General features: G+C 47.9%; 1 protein-coding gene and 1 pseudogene across 1 annotated transcript in view; one reads left to right on the top strand and one right to left on the bottom strand.

The window, feature by feature from the left end:
* Positions 1-13,451, bottom strand: part of DPP6 (dipeptidyl peptidase like 6) — a 729,761-nt gene extending 716,310 nt beyond the window's left edge. Inside the window, exon 1 of the mRNA XM_030308879.1 lies at positions 13,176-13,451. Coding sequence (XP_030164739.1) covers positions 13,176-13,415 — 240 coding nt within the window. The 5' untranslated portion in view covers positions 13,416-13,451. The remainder of the gene's footprint in view (positions 1-13,175) is intronic.
* LOC115509421 lies at positions 3,684-4,525 on the top strand (annotated as a pseudogene).
* Positions 13,452-21,176: the final 7,725 nt, after the last annotated feature.

Genomic DNA, 21,176 nt, shown 5'->3' with positions numbered 1-21,176 from the left:
GTCAGCACAGCCTTGAGCCGCCAGGCCACTCAGCTGGGCGGAGCAGAGGGAATAGGGATCAAACAGGGGTGGCAGTCTCTGGTCTCAGCCCCCTCGTAAGTGCAGCTAAGTCCTGACTGTATTATAAAAATGGACGCTAGAGACAGGAAAAGAGCCCCGGGCTAAGCACCCAGGCACAGTTCCTCTAGCAGAAACTGAGCGTTTTGGTCTGGGAACTTTAGTATTCCACTAATGACATACGATTCCAAAATACTCTGAGTTGACTTTCCACCTGCCAACGGTCACGGAACCATGGAAAACCAAGCTGCGATCTTTTGCTTTCGCTTAAATCACAAATTAGGTAATAGGAATTTCTAATCAAAACCAACTTATCACCTTCTTGTATTTATAGGAATCTCTTCTTCCCAAAGATACGCATTTTTCCCAATGGGACCTTCTTTTCTACTACTTTTGCTGATAACCACAAAAAGAGCCAGCAAAAATAGTCGTGCGTAGGAAATGTATATTTCACTCGCACTTATTTTTAAATTCAGACAAAATATTACAAACGCTAGACACTGACATTTAAAGCAGATCCTACAAAAGTAAAGCCTGCCGTTTCCCTAATAACCGTTTCATCTTCTCAACTACAGTCTTGAGTTGGAAGAGCCAACTTCCACTGTTCAGAATCAAATAATAAAGAAAATCCCAAAAAGGAGAGAATCTATTTGCAGACAGTCGTGATCAACCACGTACGAGGTTCAGAGCACTAATTTTAGAACCTTTCAATTTCAGAAGAAGTCCTGAGAACACGGTTAAAGGAACGTGATTATTCAGACAGAAGCAAAGAGAGATTTTTCAGGTAGGATACCATTCGTTCACTCGTCATATGACAAATACTCACCGAGAACCTTGGGGGCACCAGGCACTGTACCGGGTGCCTGGATACATCAGAGGACAAACCAGCCACAGTCCCTTATGCTAGTTCAGCCAATGTCCTGATGGGGGCTGTAGAGGGCGGGGGCCAAAAATAACACAGGCATAAAAAGAAAATTATATAATTTTCTGGAAGATGATAAACACCTTCCACGTGAGCAGGGTAGGGAGTATCAGGAGTGATGCAATTTTGAATGGGGTGGGCAGTGTAGAGTCTTTGAGAAAGCAGCACTTTAGCAAAGACTGGCAGGACACCTGGGAAGAACGTTCCAGCAGGTGGAACGGCCAAGGAGAAGACCACAGGGTGAGAGTGGGGAGGCACATCGTCGCAGGCCCTTCGTTCATTGTAGGAACCTTGGCTTTTACTCTGAGAGAGAGAAGTGAGGGGCCCTCGCATGGTTCCCAGCGCAGGAGTGGCTGGGCAGCTCTGACATGGGGCAGAGGATGCTGAGGGCAGCTCTCCTAGTGAGGTCAGAGCGAAGGTGATGCCCTTGACCTGCCTGCCATGAACTGGGTGGGCAAGACCAAGCAGATCTTGGATGATGATGGCCAAACCTTTCCTGGAAGCCCATTAAAGTAGGAAGATGGTGTCTGTAAGAAGAAGTGGGAGACACTGAGGGCCAGCAATGACCACTCAAGGTCCTTTCCTGCTTCAGAGACACCACGATGAGCCCCAGGAGCAATAAAAGGCTCGGAAGGCAAGACTGCTTTCTCCCCAGCTGTGGTGAAAGACAAGACCTGTTGGAGCAGAGGTGGCATGAGAAAGACCATGGGGAGGCGGGCACGGGAGCATTAGGATTCCGCTCAGGTGTTCTCCTTGTACCTGTGCAAACAACAGCCCTGCTGACTGATGTGATCCCGTCAGAGCCGCAGGACATCAACGAGGAAGCATAGCAGTGATTGAGTATTCAGTGAGGCCAGCAGCCCAACAAGGAAGCCAGATGCCCCGGCTCATCACAGCCAGCTCCCGTTTCTATAGAAACGGCACCCCTGTCTCTCATGGCACCCCCCTCTCCTTTTAATAGATAACCCGTCATTCGGGGGCTGAATTTGAGAGAAGCTCAAAAATCTAGAAGAAAGGAAGAGAAATTCATGACACTTTCCCACATACAAAATGGCGATTAAATGACCATAGGCAGGATGCTAATTGGGGAGAAAGATACCGGGCTACAGCTAGATGTTTCTGCTGACGTTTCCTATTATTCAGATGAAGACACGTACCTCTCCGTTCCCACAGAGCAAATAACCTCATCCTGAATCCACTAAGATGGAAAAGCGTAGCGAATGCCAAGGGCAGAGTCAGGGACCGAGACTGTTCTCCACACCGAGAACCTTCAGAGCCTCCCCCTGTGAACCAACTACCACTTCCCTGACTTGGAAGGTTTCCCGTCAAGGACCCAGAGCCTCGGCTCTAAGGCTGGCCCTCGTTGACACCCTGCAGGCCTGTGCTGGCTTCCGCCATGGCCATTTAGTGTCCTACCTAGCATCCCTCCCACTGCCCAGTCCCTGCACCCCTAACCCCTGCACACTGCCAGCATGTGCACCTGTCTTTCAAGGAATTGTTCCCACTTGCCCCCCAAATAAAGTAAGTGATGGAACAGGTAAGACTCATGCCCTACCACATCTGCAGTCCTCCCTGAAGGAATTTCTGATTCATCATCTTTGGGAACTAAAAAGTTTGACGTGAGACACAAGAAGGCAAGGTGAAACTACCCACCCAACCTTAGGAAGTGTCGATTCTGGCCGGGGCGATGATGTAACTGAGGCCCAGAAATGAGGAACAGACCACCCACATCAACACTTGTGCCCTGCGCTCCTCGGCTCCAACCAGGTTAGGCTGTGGTAACATAATCTCCGTGTTTACAGACCGAAGTGCACAGCTTTCCCATTGAGCAGCTGCTCTCTGAAATACCCCTTGTTTCCATGGCAAAAGGAAGGTGAGTACAGAACCCGCCCATGCTGGTTCTGGAAGCTTCCATTTTGCAAGTGCTCCCCGCAACTGCCACTCCCGGTTCCCCAGCCAAAGTACAGCGCGGCCACACCGCCGTCTAAGGGAGCAAGGGGACACAATCCCCAGAAGCATCTGCAGAGCCAAAGTGAAGACCCCTACACCCGCCCACGTGAGAAGCCAGCCCTCTTCCAGCACTTAGCCAAGTGCCCATTTGAGAAAATCTAAACCAACTCGACTTCTCTGCCCCCGTTCCTCTGCTCCCCACCTTGTGGCAACCCTATCCGTCCTTCCACCTGACCACTATCCGCACAGAAGCTCTACCCGAGCCCACGCTCCTGCTGAAGGTCTGTATGGCTGGCACCACATGCTGGCGAGAGAGGGAACGCGAGTGAGGAGCCGCTAACAGGTGTGCTCACCTGGGATTCGGCAGCTCCCCCGCAGCACGGTGCCCTCACACTTAGCAATGGAGAGCAGACGTTTGCACACAGGAAAAGACCAATGCGCATGATGACAAGGACCCAGGAACTCACCTGCGAAGGCAGCTGGGTATTCTATGATGCAGCCTGAGTGTCCTAGAACACTACAGCCATCCCCTCCATGGATATTCCTGAGAAGACCTGTAAAGGTGGGTAGAGAGGGAAGTGCTCCCTGAGGCAGGAACAAAATGAGAAGGGAAGACAGGGGACCACGTGGCTTCGTCTACAGCTCTGTCCTTCCTCAGATGCTATGGCAATGAGGGTTGGTGAGCAGAAGCCATGGAGAAGCACAAGATGCTTGTGGAAGCATCTTTCCACAAGAACAAGAGTGCGGCATGAACATGGGGAAGCGAAAGAAAGCAAGAAAGTAGGCGGCCATGAAGCAAATGTTTAGTCTCTAAGATCAGATGCTTAATGGACAGATTCAGAGCTAAAAAGGGGGGCGCCTGGGTGGCTCAGTCGGTTAAGTGTCCAACTTCAGCTCAAGTCATGATCTCACAGTTTGTCGGTTCAAGCCCCGCATCGGGCTCTGTGCTGACAGCTCGGAGCCTGGAGACTGCTTCAGATTCTGTGTCTCCCTCTCTCTCTCCCCCTTCCCTGCTCATGCGCTCGCTCTCTCTCTCTCTCTCTCTCTCTCTCTCTCTCTCTCACAAAAATAAAATATAACAATTAAAAATTACAACCTGAAAAGAAAGCAAAGATCCCAGTGCACTCAGGAAAAGAGAAGTGCCCCAACATCCTTCCCACTTATTCCTCCAATATAACACACAGCTGAGCCCACCTCACCACATCCTGTTTGACACCAACTTTATCAATTTTTCCATTAAAGTCAAACTTAGTACAATCAATGCCAGACTGCCTGTATGCCAAGTGTATCCCTGAATAGCTGACTGTGTAATGGCTGAAATTGAGAAACTGGGACAGAAGTCTGGAGTGGCTACGGATTGTCAAGGACCCAAGATGCGAACAATTACCAGGCACACAGGAGACAATCTATGCAGATGACTGCTCAGTACAGGCGGTAACTCGGCACAAGTGTCACATTGTGGCCACTGTTGACCCCGACCTGAAACAAAGGACCGGAAGGATCTGGAAGATCCCTTGAATTCCCATCATGTACATTTCTAACCACAGGTACAACATTCAGCAGATGCCAGATGAACACGGAGCCCTTGAGTTCTAATTCCTTTACCAACTTTTCCTACTGCCACTCCGTATAGCAATATGCCACAGCGTGAATTATTCCACTGACCCATTTGCTCTGTTATGAGCAGAGAATGGCTATATGTGCTCACTTTTTGCTGTTGTTCTGAAATTGACATTTTGGTATCATTTTAAATTTTGTTGCATCTTTTTACATGTCAGATGATTGCTCGCACGAAAGAAAGAAAGAAAGAAAGAAAGAAAGAAAGAAAGAAAGAAAGAGAGAGAGAAAGGCGTCTCCAGTAATTGGACCGTTCACACTGCAGTGGACCCCCTCTGTTGGGGCCGTGAACACCCACCACTCTAAAAGCTTTCAAGAAGAAATGGGAAAGGATCACCTGGTGGTTCACTTGGTTAAGCATCTGACTCTTGACTTCGGCTGAGGTCACGATCTCATGGTCGGTGGGATCGAGCCCCATGCTGGTCTCTGCCCTGCAGCCTGCTTGGGATTCTCTCTCTCCCTCTCTTTCTGCCCCTACCCTGCTCTCTCTCTCACATACACACACAAAATAAATAAACTTGAAAAGAAGAGATAACTTCACCTCTCACGACTGTTTTAGAGCTTTCTCATTTTTACTTCTTTTTATTTTTTAACGGGATTTTGCATGAGGCATATGAAAGGTTTGAATAAAGTTTAGAAAACTGAGTGTATTGGAGAAAATTATTAGGGAGACAGGAGGCCAGTGTTTTCCCACCTTTAATGTCTGCTGAATCCCCTCCCCTTATACGATGCCCTTTATTTGTAGTTCTTCCAATGCTCCTTTACTCCCTTCCCACTCCCACCCCTGCTGGCAGGTGCCACCTTGAATGCATCAAATATACAATGCATGAAATATGATGGGTACACACAATTATATAAACATATCCAGGACGATACAACAAGGTTCCCACTGATCCCCAAAAGCTGCTGTAGTAATTCCAGTAGTTCTGTCTTTAACATAAGTCTTCCCAAACAGTAAACAACAGAAGACAGAAAAAATAAATTGGTCTTCTCAATTCCAAATTAAGTCTTCCCAAACAGTATAACAGAAGACAGAAAAAATAAATTGGTCTTCTCAATTCCAAATTGGGAAAGATACCTATATCCCCATTCCATTTTGGTTTTTTTTTTTATGTAAGCATGTTAAGATTGACCCAAAATTATGTGAGGTAAAAGTTGAGATCAAAGAAATCCAAGCACTGTAGGAAGTTTACACATTGATTTTTACAATGACTGTGAGGCCCTGGAAAATCCTTAAGTTCCCTCTGAATGTAAAAAAAAAAAAAAAAAAAAAAAAGTGTGTGTGAGTGTGTGTGTTTCACTTCCATCAGGCATATTGCCGGAATGATCTTAAAGTCTTCAAGCTGTTCATCTACATGTGCAGCATGAGTGAAAGGAAATTTGTTTTTTTTAAGTTAAGCACTGTTTTAGACCCTGAGAACACTGCGTCTGTAGCTACCCGAGTCTCCGTCTTCCCGGCACCCCTACAAGGTTCCGATCCCTGCCTTGTGCTCACGTACAGCATCTGTCCCCAGTGCCTGCTGCACAAGCCACGTCACCTCAGATGTTCTGATTCTGGGAAGCAGGGTTTTCGCTATCTGGAATTCTACCATCTGGACCTTCCAGGCCACATTGGCTTCCAGTCTCCCTGCAAAATTACATCTATGTCTATATCTTTATCATTTGTGGGGCAAAACTGAACATGTCCTGTGCTCCAAACAGATCTGGATGATGCTGGAAAGACAGCAAGAAATATGGGAGGAAGAAAAATAAATCTATGGGGGAAAACATGTCAAACAAGTCGGAGCAAAATCTTAGACTACTGTGGAAAAACTGTTTTTCCCTTCGGCAATTAGCACATCCATTTGGAACCAAATTAATTTAAACTGTTAGATTTCATAATGTTCATACTTTTTAAGTCCAATGATACAATTAAGTTCATTCCTCCACTCAATTATGGTACCACAGAGCATACTGAGAAGAACGCAGGATAGAACGGAAGGCTGAGTTTCTCTGAGGAGCACAAGTGACTTGCCAAATACTATTCACATAATTACCTGGAGAGTTCTCATTTGTAAAATTAGATGCTATCAAATTTTAAAATGTTCTATTTCAGATAATTTCCCAATACTAGATCATTCTAAAGATAAATGTCCCAAAAGTCATTAATGAGAAAGGCTGACTGATTTTCTCTCTCTCTTTTTTTTTTACATGTACATAAAATCAAACTCATGTGATTAAATAAAAGCAAATCATAACAGCACATGGGCACTCAATGCCCTTAACACCAAATTTATTAAGCAAAATTTAATTTTGAAAGGATTATTATACATATTATTTTTATAGGCAATGCTCTATGAAAGGGATCAATATTGTATATTGCACAGAGGCATTCTGCATGCAGTTGATAAATGCATTGTTATCATCAGAGTAATTAAAAGGAACAGGGTTATATACAATCAGCATGTACATCTTACTCAGCAACTCCTGCCAGTTGCTTGCAAAAATTAAACTCATTAATCATTCTGACTCTACGGGAGAAAAAGCTTTAGGTACAAAATTAAAAAGCTCTATTTCATGAAGAAGAAAAAAATGTCCAAAGCCAACATCTCAAGAAATTCCTGTCTACACAGTGATGCTAGAATATTAATCTCATGTAGGAAAATGAGTTGATCCCCTTTTCAAAAATATAAATTAATATGATGTTACTCTAATGCTTCAGACCTCCTTAAATCTGCAGGAAACACAGACAAGTAAATTATTTAAAAGTGGGTGCCGGCAGCACAAAAAAAGCATGCCAAATAGAGTATGCTTCCGTGTCCACCTCAAGACGTCTTAGCGCTACACAGAATTCAAATCCACTGAGAAGGCATAATGTTCACTTTCCACAAACAACTTTGGCTTTAAGCAAACACACACTTTTGCGACTGGCTCTAGAGACCGAAGGCTTGTTAACACACCGAAATCTGTTTGTTATCATTCACAGTTGACAACTGACTCATGCAGCTGAAAAGTAGTTGGGTTTACCCTTATTAATTTTTCAAGCCCACAGATCAGCTGTTTGTTAGGGTTCTCCTCCCTAGCCAAGGTGACTATGAAGACACAATGAGAATACTTATAGCGGCACTTTAAAAACAAAATCAAGGCGTAGTGCAGAGGCAAGGTATTTTTGATGCTATATCTGGCTTCACCCATGGTTCAGTGAGCACTGACTTTGCTTATGTCATGAGTCTTACTTCCTTCAATCTAGACAATTTCCCAATTATGACTACATTCTCTGTGCTGAGACAGTAAGCAAAATTTTATATAATTTTGTTACAGATGTATTATAATTTCAGCAAATTCTTTACAGACACAGAATTATATTTTTAAAACTTGAGTGATTATTCACTTTACCAAAACATTGACAGCGAGGCTGCTTTAGGTAGTAAACACTTCCTATGCATTTAAAATACGTTCTGAAGTACAAAAGCTAAACTTTTCAGGACAAGTACTATGTCCAGCAGGGTGCTAAGACATAGTTTTATATGGCATTAAACTCATAAGGGGACCTCAAAGCTTATCTGGTGAAACATCTAATATAAAAAAAGAAACAAAACCATAGAGAAAATGTCATTTTTACATGATTGCATACGTGGAACACCATGCTGGGATACGGATGAAATGGCGATACTATCACAACAGATAAAGAGATTAGGAAGAAACGTATCTAGAATAAGCAGACGTAAAGAGAGGAGGAATGTTAGGGATACATTCCGTGCAGCTGTCTTGTCGCCATCGCAAAAATGATGTAATGTCTAGTTGCTTGACATGTGGAAAAAAAGCTCAGAAGAGAGATCAAGATGGTCACCATCAACGTCCTTCTAATTCTACAATCCTATAAAACAGAAAAGAAAAACATCTTCAGAAGAAATGCGAGGGGATGTATATTAGAGGACGGAAGCTACTTAGCCATCTTCTAATACAGAAGCTGTAGGATAAGCTCGGCTCCCTTTACCTTCATTCTAATTTACCTGAAATCTAATTTATCTTTAGAAAGCATGAAAGGTAAAGAATAGAATGGTGGAGGACCAAAACTGGGGAGCATAGGTTCCCCCACCCTCCTACATTAAGAGTAGGAGGATTGATGTGCCCAAGAATTCAAAGACCGAGTTCAGAAAGAAAGAGACAGGACAGGAATTCAAGCCACATCAGGAAAGACATGCAATGCAAAAGTCGGAAATGCAAGGTGGTGGTCACCAAGACCAGGAGCTGTAACAACAAAGACTGAAGAGGAATCACACACGGCAGACTCCCGATGACGTTCTCTGTGTGCAGCTTCCTCAGTGAGAACGGTAAGAATCAAAGTCTGCCACCGAGAAAGACAAGGAAAAGAAGACTGTTGGTGATATGCAGGTGGCATCAGTTGTAGACTACTTGATTGAGAAGCTGGACTACAAAACAAGAAAGAAAAACAGGACAGTAGCCAGACCTGGCAGCAACAGACCAGTGAGGATGGTCTTTGTGTCTGTTTGCAGGCAGAGAAGAACTGGTAGAGAAGGGTAACATCAAGGGATAATGTTTTTAGTAATAGCAACAACATATATTCACCGAAACGGGACGAATTCCACTGCTCGGCATATAACAGGACCTACTTTGTAGGCACCGCCGTTATGAGGAGTGAGATGGCGATTCCACCTGTCTCCTCAAGTCAAAGGTCACTTGGAGCTTCATGTGATATACCCCACGGATGATCTGTAGATGACGACGCTGAGCACTGTCAAATCAGTCATGAGAAGAATGGGACCGAATCGGTAGTTGAAAGTTTTCGTCTTTTCCTCATATATTAGGAAAACGATGTGAAATTAAATATTTAGAAAATTAACACTGGGGCAGAAGAACAAACATAGGCAGGGTAAAGAAACATCATATCTGTACAGCCAAACTACTTAAAACATTAAAATCGACAAATACCCATCAAAAATTCACAGGATGCTGACATCGTAGCAGTGAAAACTCAAGGTGGAGAGAACAATGGGCTGGTTACTGGAGAACAAACCTCATGCTGAAGATACCGGATAATGAAATTGGCCCTGTCAGGCTGACAGACATCGTAAGTCAGGGGACTGATGCTCAGCGCCTGCTTTGGCCAATTTGCTGTTTTAAAATCCCGTTTGTCATCGTGTTTGTATTGTTAGGAAATCACGTGTCAACGAACATGAAGAATACAGGAACATACTAATGGGGCCTCAACAAGACTACTGCCTAAGCCCTACAGAGTCCTTTAAGGAATAAAACAAACAAAAAACAAAAAACATGCAAGCAGGGGCGACACAAAATCCAGTATTTTAAAATCAGTCACAGTCACAATTTCCTATTGGAAATTACTTGAATTCCATTAGAAGTCACTTCTTGCAACATTTCCTTTAAGAGTCAACTTAATTTTTAAACCTACAAAATGAATTTTAAATCAAAATGGCTATTGATTCCTCAGAGGGGTTACCCAGGTAATTGACTTTATGTTTAAATAAATTTAAGATTGATGAGGAAACTCCAATAGAAAAGGTATTCTGGTTTTATTTCTATTTCAGAGCTAACCTCACATCCCAGAACTGACCCATCCAACCAAAGCAGGCTTTTCTCTGGTTCCGTGGCGGGGCTGTGGTGGTGGTGGGGGCAGGGGGGTTGTGCAGATAGGAAATGCAATACTAGTTAATTACCGGCTGCACAATCTCAGCATTTGATTCATCTCTACCAAATCTTGTGACTACCGTAAGTTTCATTTTGGTGGAAATTACTTATTTTTAATCATATTCAGGCAGGTGTGCATATACACAGAAGTCAAGAATGGGACTTTATTTCCCCCTTTTTGGATGGAGGGACAAGAGGCACAAGGCCCACTGGATTTTAAAGGCATGCTGTTTATCATGGTCTCCGTGACCATGGCGGGAAAGCTGTTTGTGTACCACGGAACAGCTTTCTCTGACTGACAAGCCACAGGAGGGCTATAAAGGCCACAGGCTCTAGTGTGAGGATGTGCAGAAGGGGGCCGCGGCCATGCTTCAGCACCTCGGACAGCTCCCGCGACCCACAGGCCAGCTCCCCAACTGCTGAAATCCAGGTCGTAAAAGGCAGGGCCAACATGCAAAGAGTAATCCGTGATTACGATTCCATTATTATATACGTTCCTAATTACATGCACGTCTTCAGGTTTACGTTTGGGTGGCAAAACGACTGCTCTCAATTCTTTCATCTTGACAAAGCTGGTGTCAAAACAGCAGTTTTTACATCTATCTTTTTAAACTAGTAGTATCTCAAGCAAAATGCACCTGCCGTTCCTGAAGGAAAAGTGTTTTAATATGTACACCTATCTTTTTGTAAATTTTAGACATAACTTTTCCAAACTGAATAACATTTCTGAGAAAAGCTTTCAAGAACTTGATGCCACATTTAGCTGTGTCATTGATCTCATCATACATTTTAGATATATACATATATTTATACGTACTTCATAAGGACACTATATGCACGTACACTATGTTTATACCTGCACCTACACATCACACACACACAATTCTGAATTTTCCAGGAAAAAACACTGGTGTCAGGTCTTCCTGAATTTAAGTCAGATACACGGGTCAGAGCCACATCAGCAGAAATCCTCTTCAAATGTTAGGTCCCCAATTTGCTCCCCAGTTCAACCCTTTTGCTCATCTGAGAAACGGTGCTAGGCATATATCAAACCGAAAAGAAGGAACTATAACCAGATGCTCCAAACTAAGAAGAAAGAAAAAAAGAGAGGAAGATGGGTGGAGATCATCAGAAACAAAATTCAGAAACCACTGCCTTTCCTTCCTCCTGGCGCCACCTAGAGCCTATCCAATGGAAACCGCCCTGTTCTCACTCCAAGCATAACAATTCAACAGTTTTAAGTCAGACTTAAGGCAAAAAGTGCATAATTTCTGTCTGCATTGCAGTTCAATTGTCTTCCCCAAGATTCTCAGTAACTAAATCCTCCAGAATGTTTCACCAACCGCCCAAAAACCCCTCCTCAGAGACTTCTAGTTCCTTGAACCAGATGCCTGAAGAATCCACACATCTCCCGCAGGACCTGACCCACTGAAGTGAGGGACATCTCTCTGCTTGCTATCTGTGTAACCAGGGGAGTCTGGAAATGATCCAAAAGAAAATAGGAAGGTTGCGTGCAAAATCTGATACAGGCTGTGGTGTGTGCACGTGTGTGCGTGTATGGACACAGACCGCACTTGCCACAAACTTGTCATCCCTATCAGTCTTCACATCCTCCCTCCGTAAAACAAAAAATGACCAGTGACAACGACAAAACCTCAGGGGCTTTTTTTCAGAATCGTCCCTGTGAAAGCCCTTCCCCCCCAACCTTGCACTATTAAAGAGAAACCAAATGGTGAAGCAGTGGGACCTGAGACAAGACATGTTTGAATGACCTAACAGCCTGCTCAGGGCAGGGACCGGTACTGCCCTGGGTTGTCAGGGGAGGCTATCTGAGAGGCTTGTGTGAGGACCTGTGCCCAGGTGCACCCAGGTAGCAAACTCCTCCAAGGCACACGCAGCGGGTTCCACAACACGATGCACCCTGCTTATCCCCAGGGGCCGGAGCAGCTAAGCTATAGCTCTCCCTGCCAGTCCCAGAGCTTGTCCGGGATGTTTCTCTTTTCCCCGGGGAAGAGAACATCTCAACAAGGGCAGGTGCCTCTCTTTGTGGTCCTCCCCGGACATCCGAATAGCTAGAAGGGGTCAGCAGAGGTGGCTGGACCCATCCATCTAAGCAGCCCGCTGGTGTCCAGCCTGAGTCATCGGTTACTAAGGTGATATGCAAATCCAACCTTCGAAACCCAGGCTTTCAGCCCAAGAAGAGCAGGAAACAAGCCGAAGAAGAAGTTTTCTCCTAACACAGGTCTAAGGTAGAGCTACTAGTCCAAGGCCGGTGGTCAGAGACAGGCAGGGCCTGACTCCCATCAGCAAAAATTGTGCTGGGCCCAGGGACAGGACGCTGGGCCTCGGATGCTAGCGTTTTGCACCCCCTGCCAAAAGGAAATCACCACCCACACGATCCGCACTGGAGGGGAAAGTGGCCTGGAGAGGGGAGAAGTGCAGGCCACGTGAGGAAAGGGACAGCAAGAAGGAGGTGAGGAGGGCGCAATGCATAGACTGTAGTGACAGGTGGGAAGCCTGGGACTTTATCTTCCCCAGTCTTAAAGCGGGGGGGGGGGGGGGGGCGAGGAAGGGAGGGAGGGAGGGAGGGAGGAAGGAAGGAAGATCAAGTTGTAATCGCAGACTGGTTGAACTGTCGCCTTAGGACGCATACCCCTGTACAGTGACAACAGACACCCACACACCCACTGCCACCCCCAGCCTTCCCCCATCCCGGCAGCGCAGCCCCGCAGACGCTGCTCTCTCAGGCACCAACTCCCGGCCGCCGCCGCTGCAGACCGAGCCCCGCTTCGGGACGGCGGTGACCGAGATCGGCGCCGGCGCCGAGGAGCGAGCGCTCCCGGGAGGCAGAGAGGAGAGGAGGGGAGGGGAGGGGAGCCGCGAGGGCGACCCCGACCCTCGCAGATGCGGAGCGCACGCGGCTCCCCGAGCGCTCGGCCCCAAGCCCCGCGCCGCCCCCCACCCACCAAGATGCTCTTACGTCCTCGTCGTCACCGTCGCTCCGCGCCTGGTACTGGAACCGGGGCCGGCCACCCGCGCCGCCGCCGCCGCCGCCGCGCTCCCGGGGCGCCGCCGCGGGCGCGGGGACTCCGAGGGGCTTGGGCCCCGCGCCGTCCTCCTCCGGCCCCTGGCCGCCCAGGAGGTGGCTGGCCTCCGGGGGCGCCGGGAAGGAGCGCGAGGTGTTGATCTTGCCCGTGAACCTCTGGTAGAGCGAAGCCATCGGTGCCCGCGCCCTCGCCGGCTGCCCGGGGGGGCGTTCTGCGCCGCGCCTTCCCCTCTCGGGGCCCCCGCTCCCCACCCCCTCCGGGGGGGAAAGGGAAGAAGCCGCAGAAGAAAGGGAAGCGGCAGCCGCCGCTCCTCCCGCGCGCCACTCTCAAGTCGCCGCCGGGCGACTGCCTGGCTCGGCTCCTCCGCCCCCTCCCCCGGCGGCTCGGCGGAGCCGGGGGTCTGGGGGTGCGATCGCTCGCTCGGTCCTTTCCGCTTTTTTCAACTCCCTGCCACGGCCACGGCCGGCCTAGTCAAAGGCACCGGAGGAAGGAAAAAAAATCCCCGGAAAACCATAAAGGGAGGGAAAATGCCTAGGCCCCAGAATTGGCACCACCTAGAGACGGGAGAACAACCAGCGCGGATCTCCGCGCTCCCCCACCCCGGCCCCTCCGCGCGGCTCCTCCTCCCCCTCCCCACCGGCCCCTCCGCGCGGCCGGGTAATGGCGCCCGGGTGGCGGGGGGCTGGCGGCGCAAGCGGGGTGGGGGTGTGGGGGGCACGGGGGGTCGCGGGGGCGGGCCGGGGACCGGGCGGGGGCGTGAGCGCGCCAGGGGCTCAGGGCGCTCCGGGCCCCGCCGGAGGTGGCGCCCCCGGGTGCGCGGGAAGAGAGCGCGGAAAACGCAGGGGGCTTGGGGGGGGGAGCGGGCACTGAGGAAGAGCTGAGCCCCGAAGGCGCCCATCCTCGGCGTGGGGCTGCGCCCTGGGTGCACACGCTCGAGCCCCGCGCAGCTGCAGCCTCGCCCCCCTCCGAGCGCTCCCCCTCGGGGCTTCCTTCCAGCTCTCCTCGCCTAACTTGCAACAACAGCGGCCAGGACCCCTCGGGCCTGGGGGGCCTAAGTGGGGAGAGGGACGGCAAACAGCAGGGCTGGAAGGGAGGGGCTCAGACACACAGCTTTCTAAGGAGCCCTCGTTGCTTCCCAAACCAAGCTCGTCTCCGAAAACAGATTCATTTTCCTCCACCCCCCCCCTCCCCCGGGCTCAACAAGGAGGGAAAGGCAGGGTCATGGAAAGCGAGGCAGGGGAGGCCTGGTGGAAGGCTCCCGAGCAACTCAGTGGAACGCTCCTCCCTACACATCCCAACCCATTGGTGTCCATCGCGAACTCCGTTTTCATGTTCAGTAAACAGAGGCAGAGGCTGAGGCTTCAGGGAGGCCAGCAACTTCTCCAAAGCTTGCTCCGCCCCCTCAGCCTCCGACTGAGAGGAAGGAACCGGGGAGAAACCACACCAAACAGGGCGCCAGGCTCCGGGTGCGCATTCGCGCGTCTTGCTGCAGTAAGACGTGCTCCAGCGCCCCTGTGTGGAAACACACCAGCATGCCTGCGCGCCCGGCTCCGACTCCAGGCGCAGGCTGCTTTCTCCCCGCCCTTCCCTGGGGCGGATTGCTCCTTCGGGCCTCTGGGAATGTCTCCCTCCTTCTCGAATCCGCGCCTCCGGCTTTCATGAGGATCTGGGGGCTCCTCCTTCTCGTCTCGTCCCCACACCCCCTTCCCTTTTGTTTGCAGCCCCTCGAGATGGGACAGATCGGTCCCAACTTGAGCTTCGGCCAAAACTCGGGCCTGAGACTCGGAGGGGAGGGGGCCGTTTGCACCTGCCCACTTTGCGGTGCCTTCCACAACATCTTCATGTTCACATTCTTCCTGGACTCAGTGGTGGCCCCTGCTCCACCTGGGTTTTCATGACTGTTTGATCTACGTTTGGTCGGGGGGCGGGGAGGGGAAGGCGAGGCCGGGGCCAGTGAGGCCATATATCTGGCTCATCAGCCTTTGTTGAGTCTCAATCCAAGGGGATCTCCTGGTATCACTGCCTGCGCCCAGATACCCCTGAGAAAGCCGTTGCCTGGTCCTGAAATTGCTTCTTCCCACAGTGTCCTTAACTAGGGGGGAGAAACCGGATGCCGGTGAATAAGCCTCCTGGGAGAACATACCTTCTGGTCCCTTCCACACTCTCCCCAAATCTCAACCCAGTGGGTAGCCTTGTTTTAATTAGAATTTATACCACACCCATCCTCTGCTTAATCCACTGTGGTTTCCCTCCACTATGAAGAAGAGGGTGATTGTGAAAGTAGTTGAAAGGCACATTTTTCCTCTACGCCACCGCGAAAACAAGTAAAGCCAAAATCCCAACAGCTAGAGGTGCCCTGAACCAGCCAAAGGCCTACGGTTCAGGCGGATGTCCCGCCCACAGGTCCAGGGTGGCAGAGCGCGTCACCGGCCGCCCATCACTTTGAAGACAGAGGCAGCAGTTACTAGAGCCATGAAATGAAACTTTAAAAGTCATCACATTTAGATAAAGAGGAAACCTTGCTGTCATCCCCCCTCCCCCGGCCCCAGCTGTGCTTTTGATGGGACGAAGTTGCCTTTCCAGCAGGACTTGAAAGGAAGGTTCATGCTGTTCCCTGAGGCATCTAGGTCCCGGACCGCCACTAAATATAGACGCTGCCAGGGGCTTACTTTTGTAATATTCCTATAAAATATGCATGTATTTATTCACGCAGACTGTGAGAAGTAGCATTGCATATTTCTTGTACTAACATTGTATACAAAATACAGTATTTATATGGAAATAGCTCGTGTATCACACACAATGCTTCCTAGATGGATGCATATCGACGAGAACAGGCTGAAACTGAGGTACGGAAGGCACATGTGTCCCTCACTTTTAAAAATCACTGTCCAGTGATCTCGTAGGTATTCAAATTACAATCTGGTCAGCCTCAGAAATCCTAACTAAATGATTCAGACAACATAATAAGCCATGTTGATTTAAAATTACTTATAAAATGGGGTGCCTCGGTGGCTCAGTCAGTGGAGCCGCCAACTTCAGCTCAGGTCACGATCTCGCGGTTCCTGAGTTTGAGACCCACATCTGGCTCTGCACTGACAGTTCGGAGCTTGCTTGGGATTCTCTCTCTCTCTCTCTCTCTCTCTCTCTCTCTCTCTGTCCCTCCCCCACTCGCTCATAGCGCGCTCTGTCTCTCAAATACATAAACCTTAAAAAATAAAAGCAATTGTGGAAAATTGCAACGATGGCATTTCGTGTTTGTGACGCAGAATTAATTCACTTATTGCCTTCAATAACGTTTTCGGAGCCCCATCCCTCAAATAGGGGGGAAAAAGTCTGAAGAGGGGCAAAACTTCCCAGTGAGTATTTAAACATTGGAGCGTCTCAGAAGGGAACAGGTCAGTAATTGCCTCCACTCACCAGTCAATGAACGCCTTCAATATGCTATATTGAAATAGTTTCCATATCTGCCTACCGGATAAATGTGGGAAACTGTTTTTGAAAATATTTCATGGATTCTTTCATATCAAGATGTGAATACTGCTTAAAACCATGCCCACTGACCCATTTTTCCCACCGAGTTACATATGATGGGTTTTCCCCCGTTTATTAAATAAAGGCATGAGTTGTGTCTGTTTCTTTCCCCTGGAACCAAATTGCAAGACCAATATGATAAGTCACTGGAATTAAGGAGCTGCTGCAAAATTTGGTTGGATGGTCATTTTTTAAATGACAAGAAAGGGGACTTTCTGGTCCACCTGCAAGCTAAGCATTGAAAAAATACCAAAAGTATATTGAGTTCAGCAGCCTAAGCATGATTTTGATTAGCTAAGAGGTTTTCCTATTTCTAGGAGAGAATTACATCCTGGGGTTCACTTTCTCTTTCTCTGTGAGGAAAAGGAGAGCAGAGCGCTATTCACGATTTTTATGCCTTCCAAACCCTGAGATAAGAGGAACGAGATGGTCAGCAGCTCACGCTCACGGCAAGGCTTCCCTAAAACACTGGACATCGGTATCTACTAGGTATTATCACCTTGTACTCATACCACCGGGGAGAAACAAAACAAATACTTGGATAGTTTGAGAAAGTACAGTGCTAAATGCATAAATACAGAGCCTACTTCCAGCCAAACTCTCTATATATCTATCGTTAAAAATATATATTTTGGGGGCACCTGGGTGGTTCAGTCAGTGAAGCATCTAACTTCAGCTCAAGCCATGATCTCGCGGTTTGTGAATTCGAGCCCCATGTCCTGCTCTGTGCTGACAGCTCGGAGCCTGGAGCCTGCTTGGGATTCTGTGTCTCCCTCTCCCTCTGCCCTTCCTCCACTCATGGTCTGTCTCTCCCTCAAAAATAAATAAACATTAAAATCTTTTAAAGAATAAAGGTATATATATTTTTTGGCCAGATGCCTATCAACAAGGGTCTGCATAGCATGACCTGTTTACAAATTTCACAAACAGGAAGTGTCTGGCACAAGAAAAGGGACTGCTTAGTCTCGGCTCTTAAAAAATATAAAATTAAAATATGCCCGGGGTTAATCTTGAGGTTTTTCAAGCTGATATCAAGTTGGCACTTAACAATTAATATGTTCTAAAGAGAAACATTTATTTTAACCCAACAAAAAGGCTTACTCTAAAATTAATAAATTTCAATGTTAATCTCCCTATGGCACTTGCATTTGCATTTTAATACAGCCATTACGCAACTGTACATTTTGTGCACGCTACCCCAAAACCTTCTATGGGCAGCTAACCGCCGTCACAGGGCACCTGCGAACACACAGCGTCAATCATCAGGAGCCTGGGAAGCCCACTGCCAAGTCGGCACAACGGCTCCGGATTCAACTCAAAGGCTGGTGTCAACCTAGAGAAGATATCTGTTCTGGCCCAGTTGGGTGGGGGGCTGGCCCTCCCTTCCTTCAGGGGTGCTCCCTCTCGCCGGCCACCTGTTGCCCCTGACATCCTCTGCTCTCCATCTTCCTTTCCTTCCTTCTTGTTCTTGTCCTTCATTCCTGTCCTTGCTCTGGGTCAACATCAATAGGCTGTACATATATATATATATATATTTTTTTTTTCTACAAATTCCTTGCTGCTCACTGAATATTTATAAAATACTTCTAAGAACTTATAAAATAAAATTATCCAAATAATCGCTTTCCCTCCCAAAGGAGGCACCAACCTCTGTGTGGTCACATGTCCTGATGACACAGCAAGAGCCTCCGCAGTGTTTTCTGAGGCTCTTAAGGTTTTTGGAGCGTGAGGCTTGGAAGAGAGTCTGTTGTTTCTGTTTGTCCCCGGTGATCATTTGAACCCGATGTCGTCATCTGAAATGTCTTAATTCACACATCAAGTATTATTAGATTAAGAGGGCAGTGACTTCTGCTCTGAAATGCCCCCGGAGCTCCCCGCCCTTTGTAACCAAGCACTCCCCCAGTCTAATGAATTCAGTTAAATCTGCTTCCCTTTAATGTTAAAGTCATGCTAATGAGCCTCTGTAATTCAGTGCTTTCAGTGCTCACACCGACAGAGGTGATGACCGTGTTCTAGAAGAAGGGAAAGCTTTTATCTGTGCTCTCTTGCAACCAATGACAAGAATTCTGAAATTCCGAGGCCAAGTCCGCTTTGGAGGCTCCAACCCTCACATGGGACTTTTGAATTTATGTTGATGATCATGATGATGATGATGATGATTTTGCATCATGTCACCCAAAAGGGTTTTTCGGCTTTTACTTGAAAGCAACAATGGAATAGAAAAGGATACAAGCAAACCATGTCATTCAAATGCACGGTCTTCTTTGGACAGTGGAAAACTGAGCTAATGCTGAGTCATTTAAACCTTCCATAAACTACTCATGTGCAGGCCAGTGGAAACACAGAAGATTAAAATAATCTGCCTCCACTAAAAACGATTCCAGTTATAAAACGGAAGAGGATGTGGTGTGTTCCTAGAATGCACGACAAGACTAAAATTTAGGGAGGCTGAGTGTGAGGCTGATGTAATCCAGCCTAGAAAGACAGGGCTGGTCAGCCAGGAATAGCAAAAGGGAGTAAGACGAGCCCAGTTTCATCGGCTTCCAGGTTCAGGTGCTGCATTTGGATTCAAGACCCAAAGAGGGAAGAGAGGAGAGAGTTCCTGTGCGTAGCAAGGACCGACGGTGCCTGGGGGGAATCAAGGCCAGCAGCACCTGCTAGGCAGGCCAGGTCCTGAGAGCTGCCTGCTGGAGTCTGAAGAACTCTCCTACAGAATCACTTCCCTCTCCTTCTTACCGCACGTCAAAAATTACCAGCATGAAGGCCATTCCTTTGAGTTCAGACACGCCTGGAACAGCATCAATAAAAAACAATTAGCAAGCAGCCAGGGCCTGCGTGAAAAGAAAACCAAGCAGCCGCGCAAGCGCCAAGAAGACAAGCCACGCCTTCAAGTATGTGATGGGACGGTCCGAGCAGGAGCGGCCTCCTCCAGGGCATCACTACATTCCCAAGTTTCTCGGTCAAGACGACTCATCCTGGAGATGAGAAGCGGCTATTCCCACATTCAAAACTGGGACAGACTGGAATGCCGCTCAGTAAATATCTCCTCCTATCCCAGGGCCCTTCCAGTCAGGTACCCTAAACCGCCGGACTGACTCGCTTTGGCCACTGGCATGTGAACGGACGTGGCACAGGCAGAGGTTTCAAGGGACCTGCACGGCCTGCCCGAGCTCCTTCACTCAGGTGATCCGCCATACAAGAACATGTCCTGGCCGCCATGTTGGCTTGCTCTCCACAACAAACACATCTGAACCCAACCCACAGCTTGGAGTCCAGTCCAGCGATCAGGGCGCGCAAAGCAGAGCCAGCTCGCTGAGCCCAGGGCGGCGGGACCAAATCACAGGTGACCCGCAGGAATGTGCACCTTAGAATCAATAACTGTCGTAGAAGCCATCAAGTTGGGACGAAGTGTTGTAGAGTACGCTTGTATCATTAGCTCACTAAAACCAAATCCAAACCCACGTGTGACAAATGGTAGAGCTAATGTTCGTGTTCGTTGTGAGCATTTCACCCACTTATTCAGTCAATATTTGAACCCCTACTAGGTGCCAGTCGCTGTGCTGTGTTCTAGGGACGAAACGATGGACTGAAATACACATAGTCTTTCCTTTCCTACAGATTACAGCCAATATCCCAATATCCCTCACAGTGAATCAGGATTGAGGCTCTAAATCACATGGTCAGATTGATAATGACTTCCTTTTGTGAATAGATGAGGTTTTCTCAATTTCTTGCTCATTCTGGTGCATTCACAGCCCTTCTACTTTTATTAGAAAAAGACTCTTAGAAAGAACTAGATCACAAATGTGTTCATAATAATGCCCTAGTTATTTATTGTAGGAGCGCTAAGTGGCGTTTTCAGTCCACTCAGAGAACTGTCTCTAGACCAACAGTACAAGGATCATCTAGGAATCTGTTAGAAAAGAAAAATCTGGACTCCATCCCTAACCTGCTGAATCAAAAACTCAGGACTAGGGCCCTGCCACCTGTATTTTAATAAGCCCTCCAGGTCATTCTGGATGCAATGCTCAAGTTTGAGAAACGCTGGACTAGAGTAATATACTCGAACGTTTTTCTAGATGGCACCCAGGTGACCTCAAAGATTCTCCCAAACGTTTGCTTTTTTTTCCTAGGGAATGGCCTTCCAATCTAAAGTATTTAACAAGGATTTTCCAGAGGGTAGGAAGTTCTTGAGAATGCACAAGCCTGTCTAGCTCATTTAAATAGAGGTTATCTCAGCAGATCAAAGTCAAAAGAGAATGGAGTACGGTTGGCCTTTCCAAGACATTTTCGGAATGCCGTTTCCCCCTTGAATTGAGCTGTTTAGGGCTCATCTCAGGAAGAAGGTAGTGGCCAGGAGGGGACTGATAAGGCAGACACCAAAGACAGGATCAAAGCTA

The sequence above is a fragment of the Lynx canadensis genome, chromosome A2 (assembly GCF_007474595.2).
Source record: "Lynx canadensis isolate LIC74 chromosome A2, mLynCan4.pri.v2, whole genome shotgun sequence".
Lineage (NCBI taxonomy): Eukaryota > Metazoa > Chordata > Mammalia > Carnivora > Felidae > Lynx > Lynx canadensis.
Note: the sequence above shows the minus strand (reverse complement) of the source record. Positions and strands in the feature narration are given on the sequence as shown.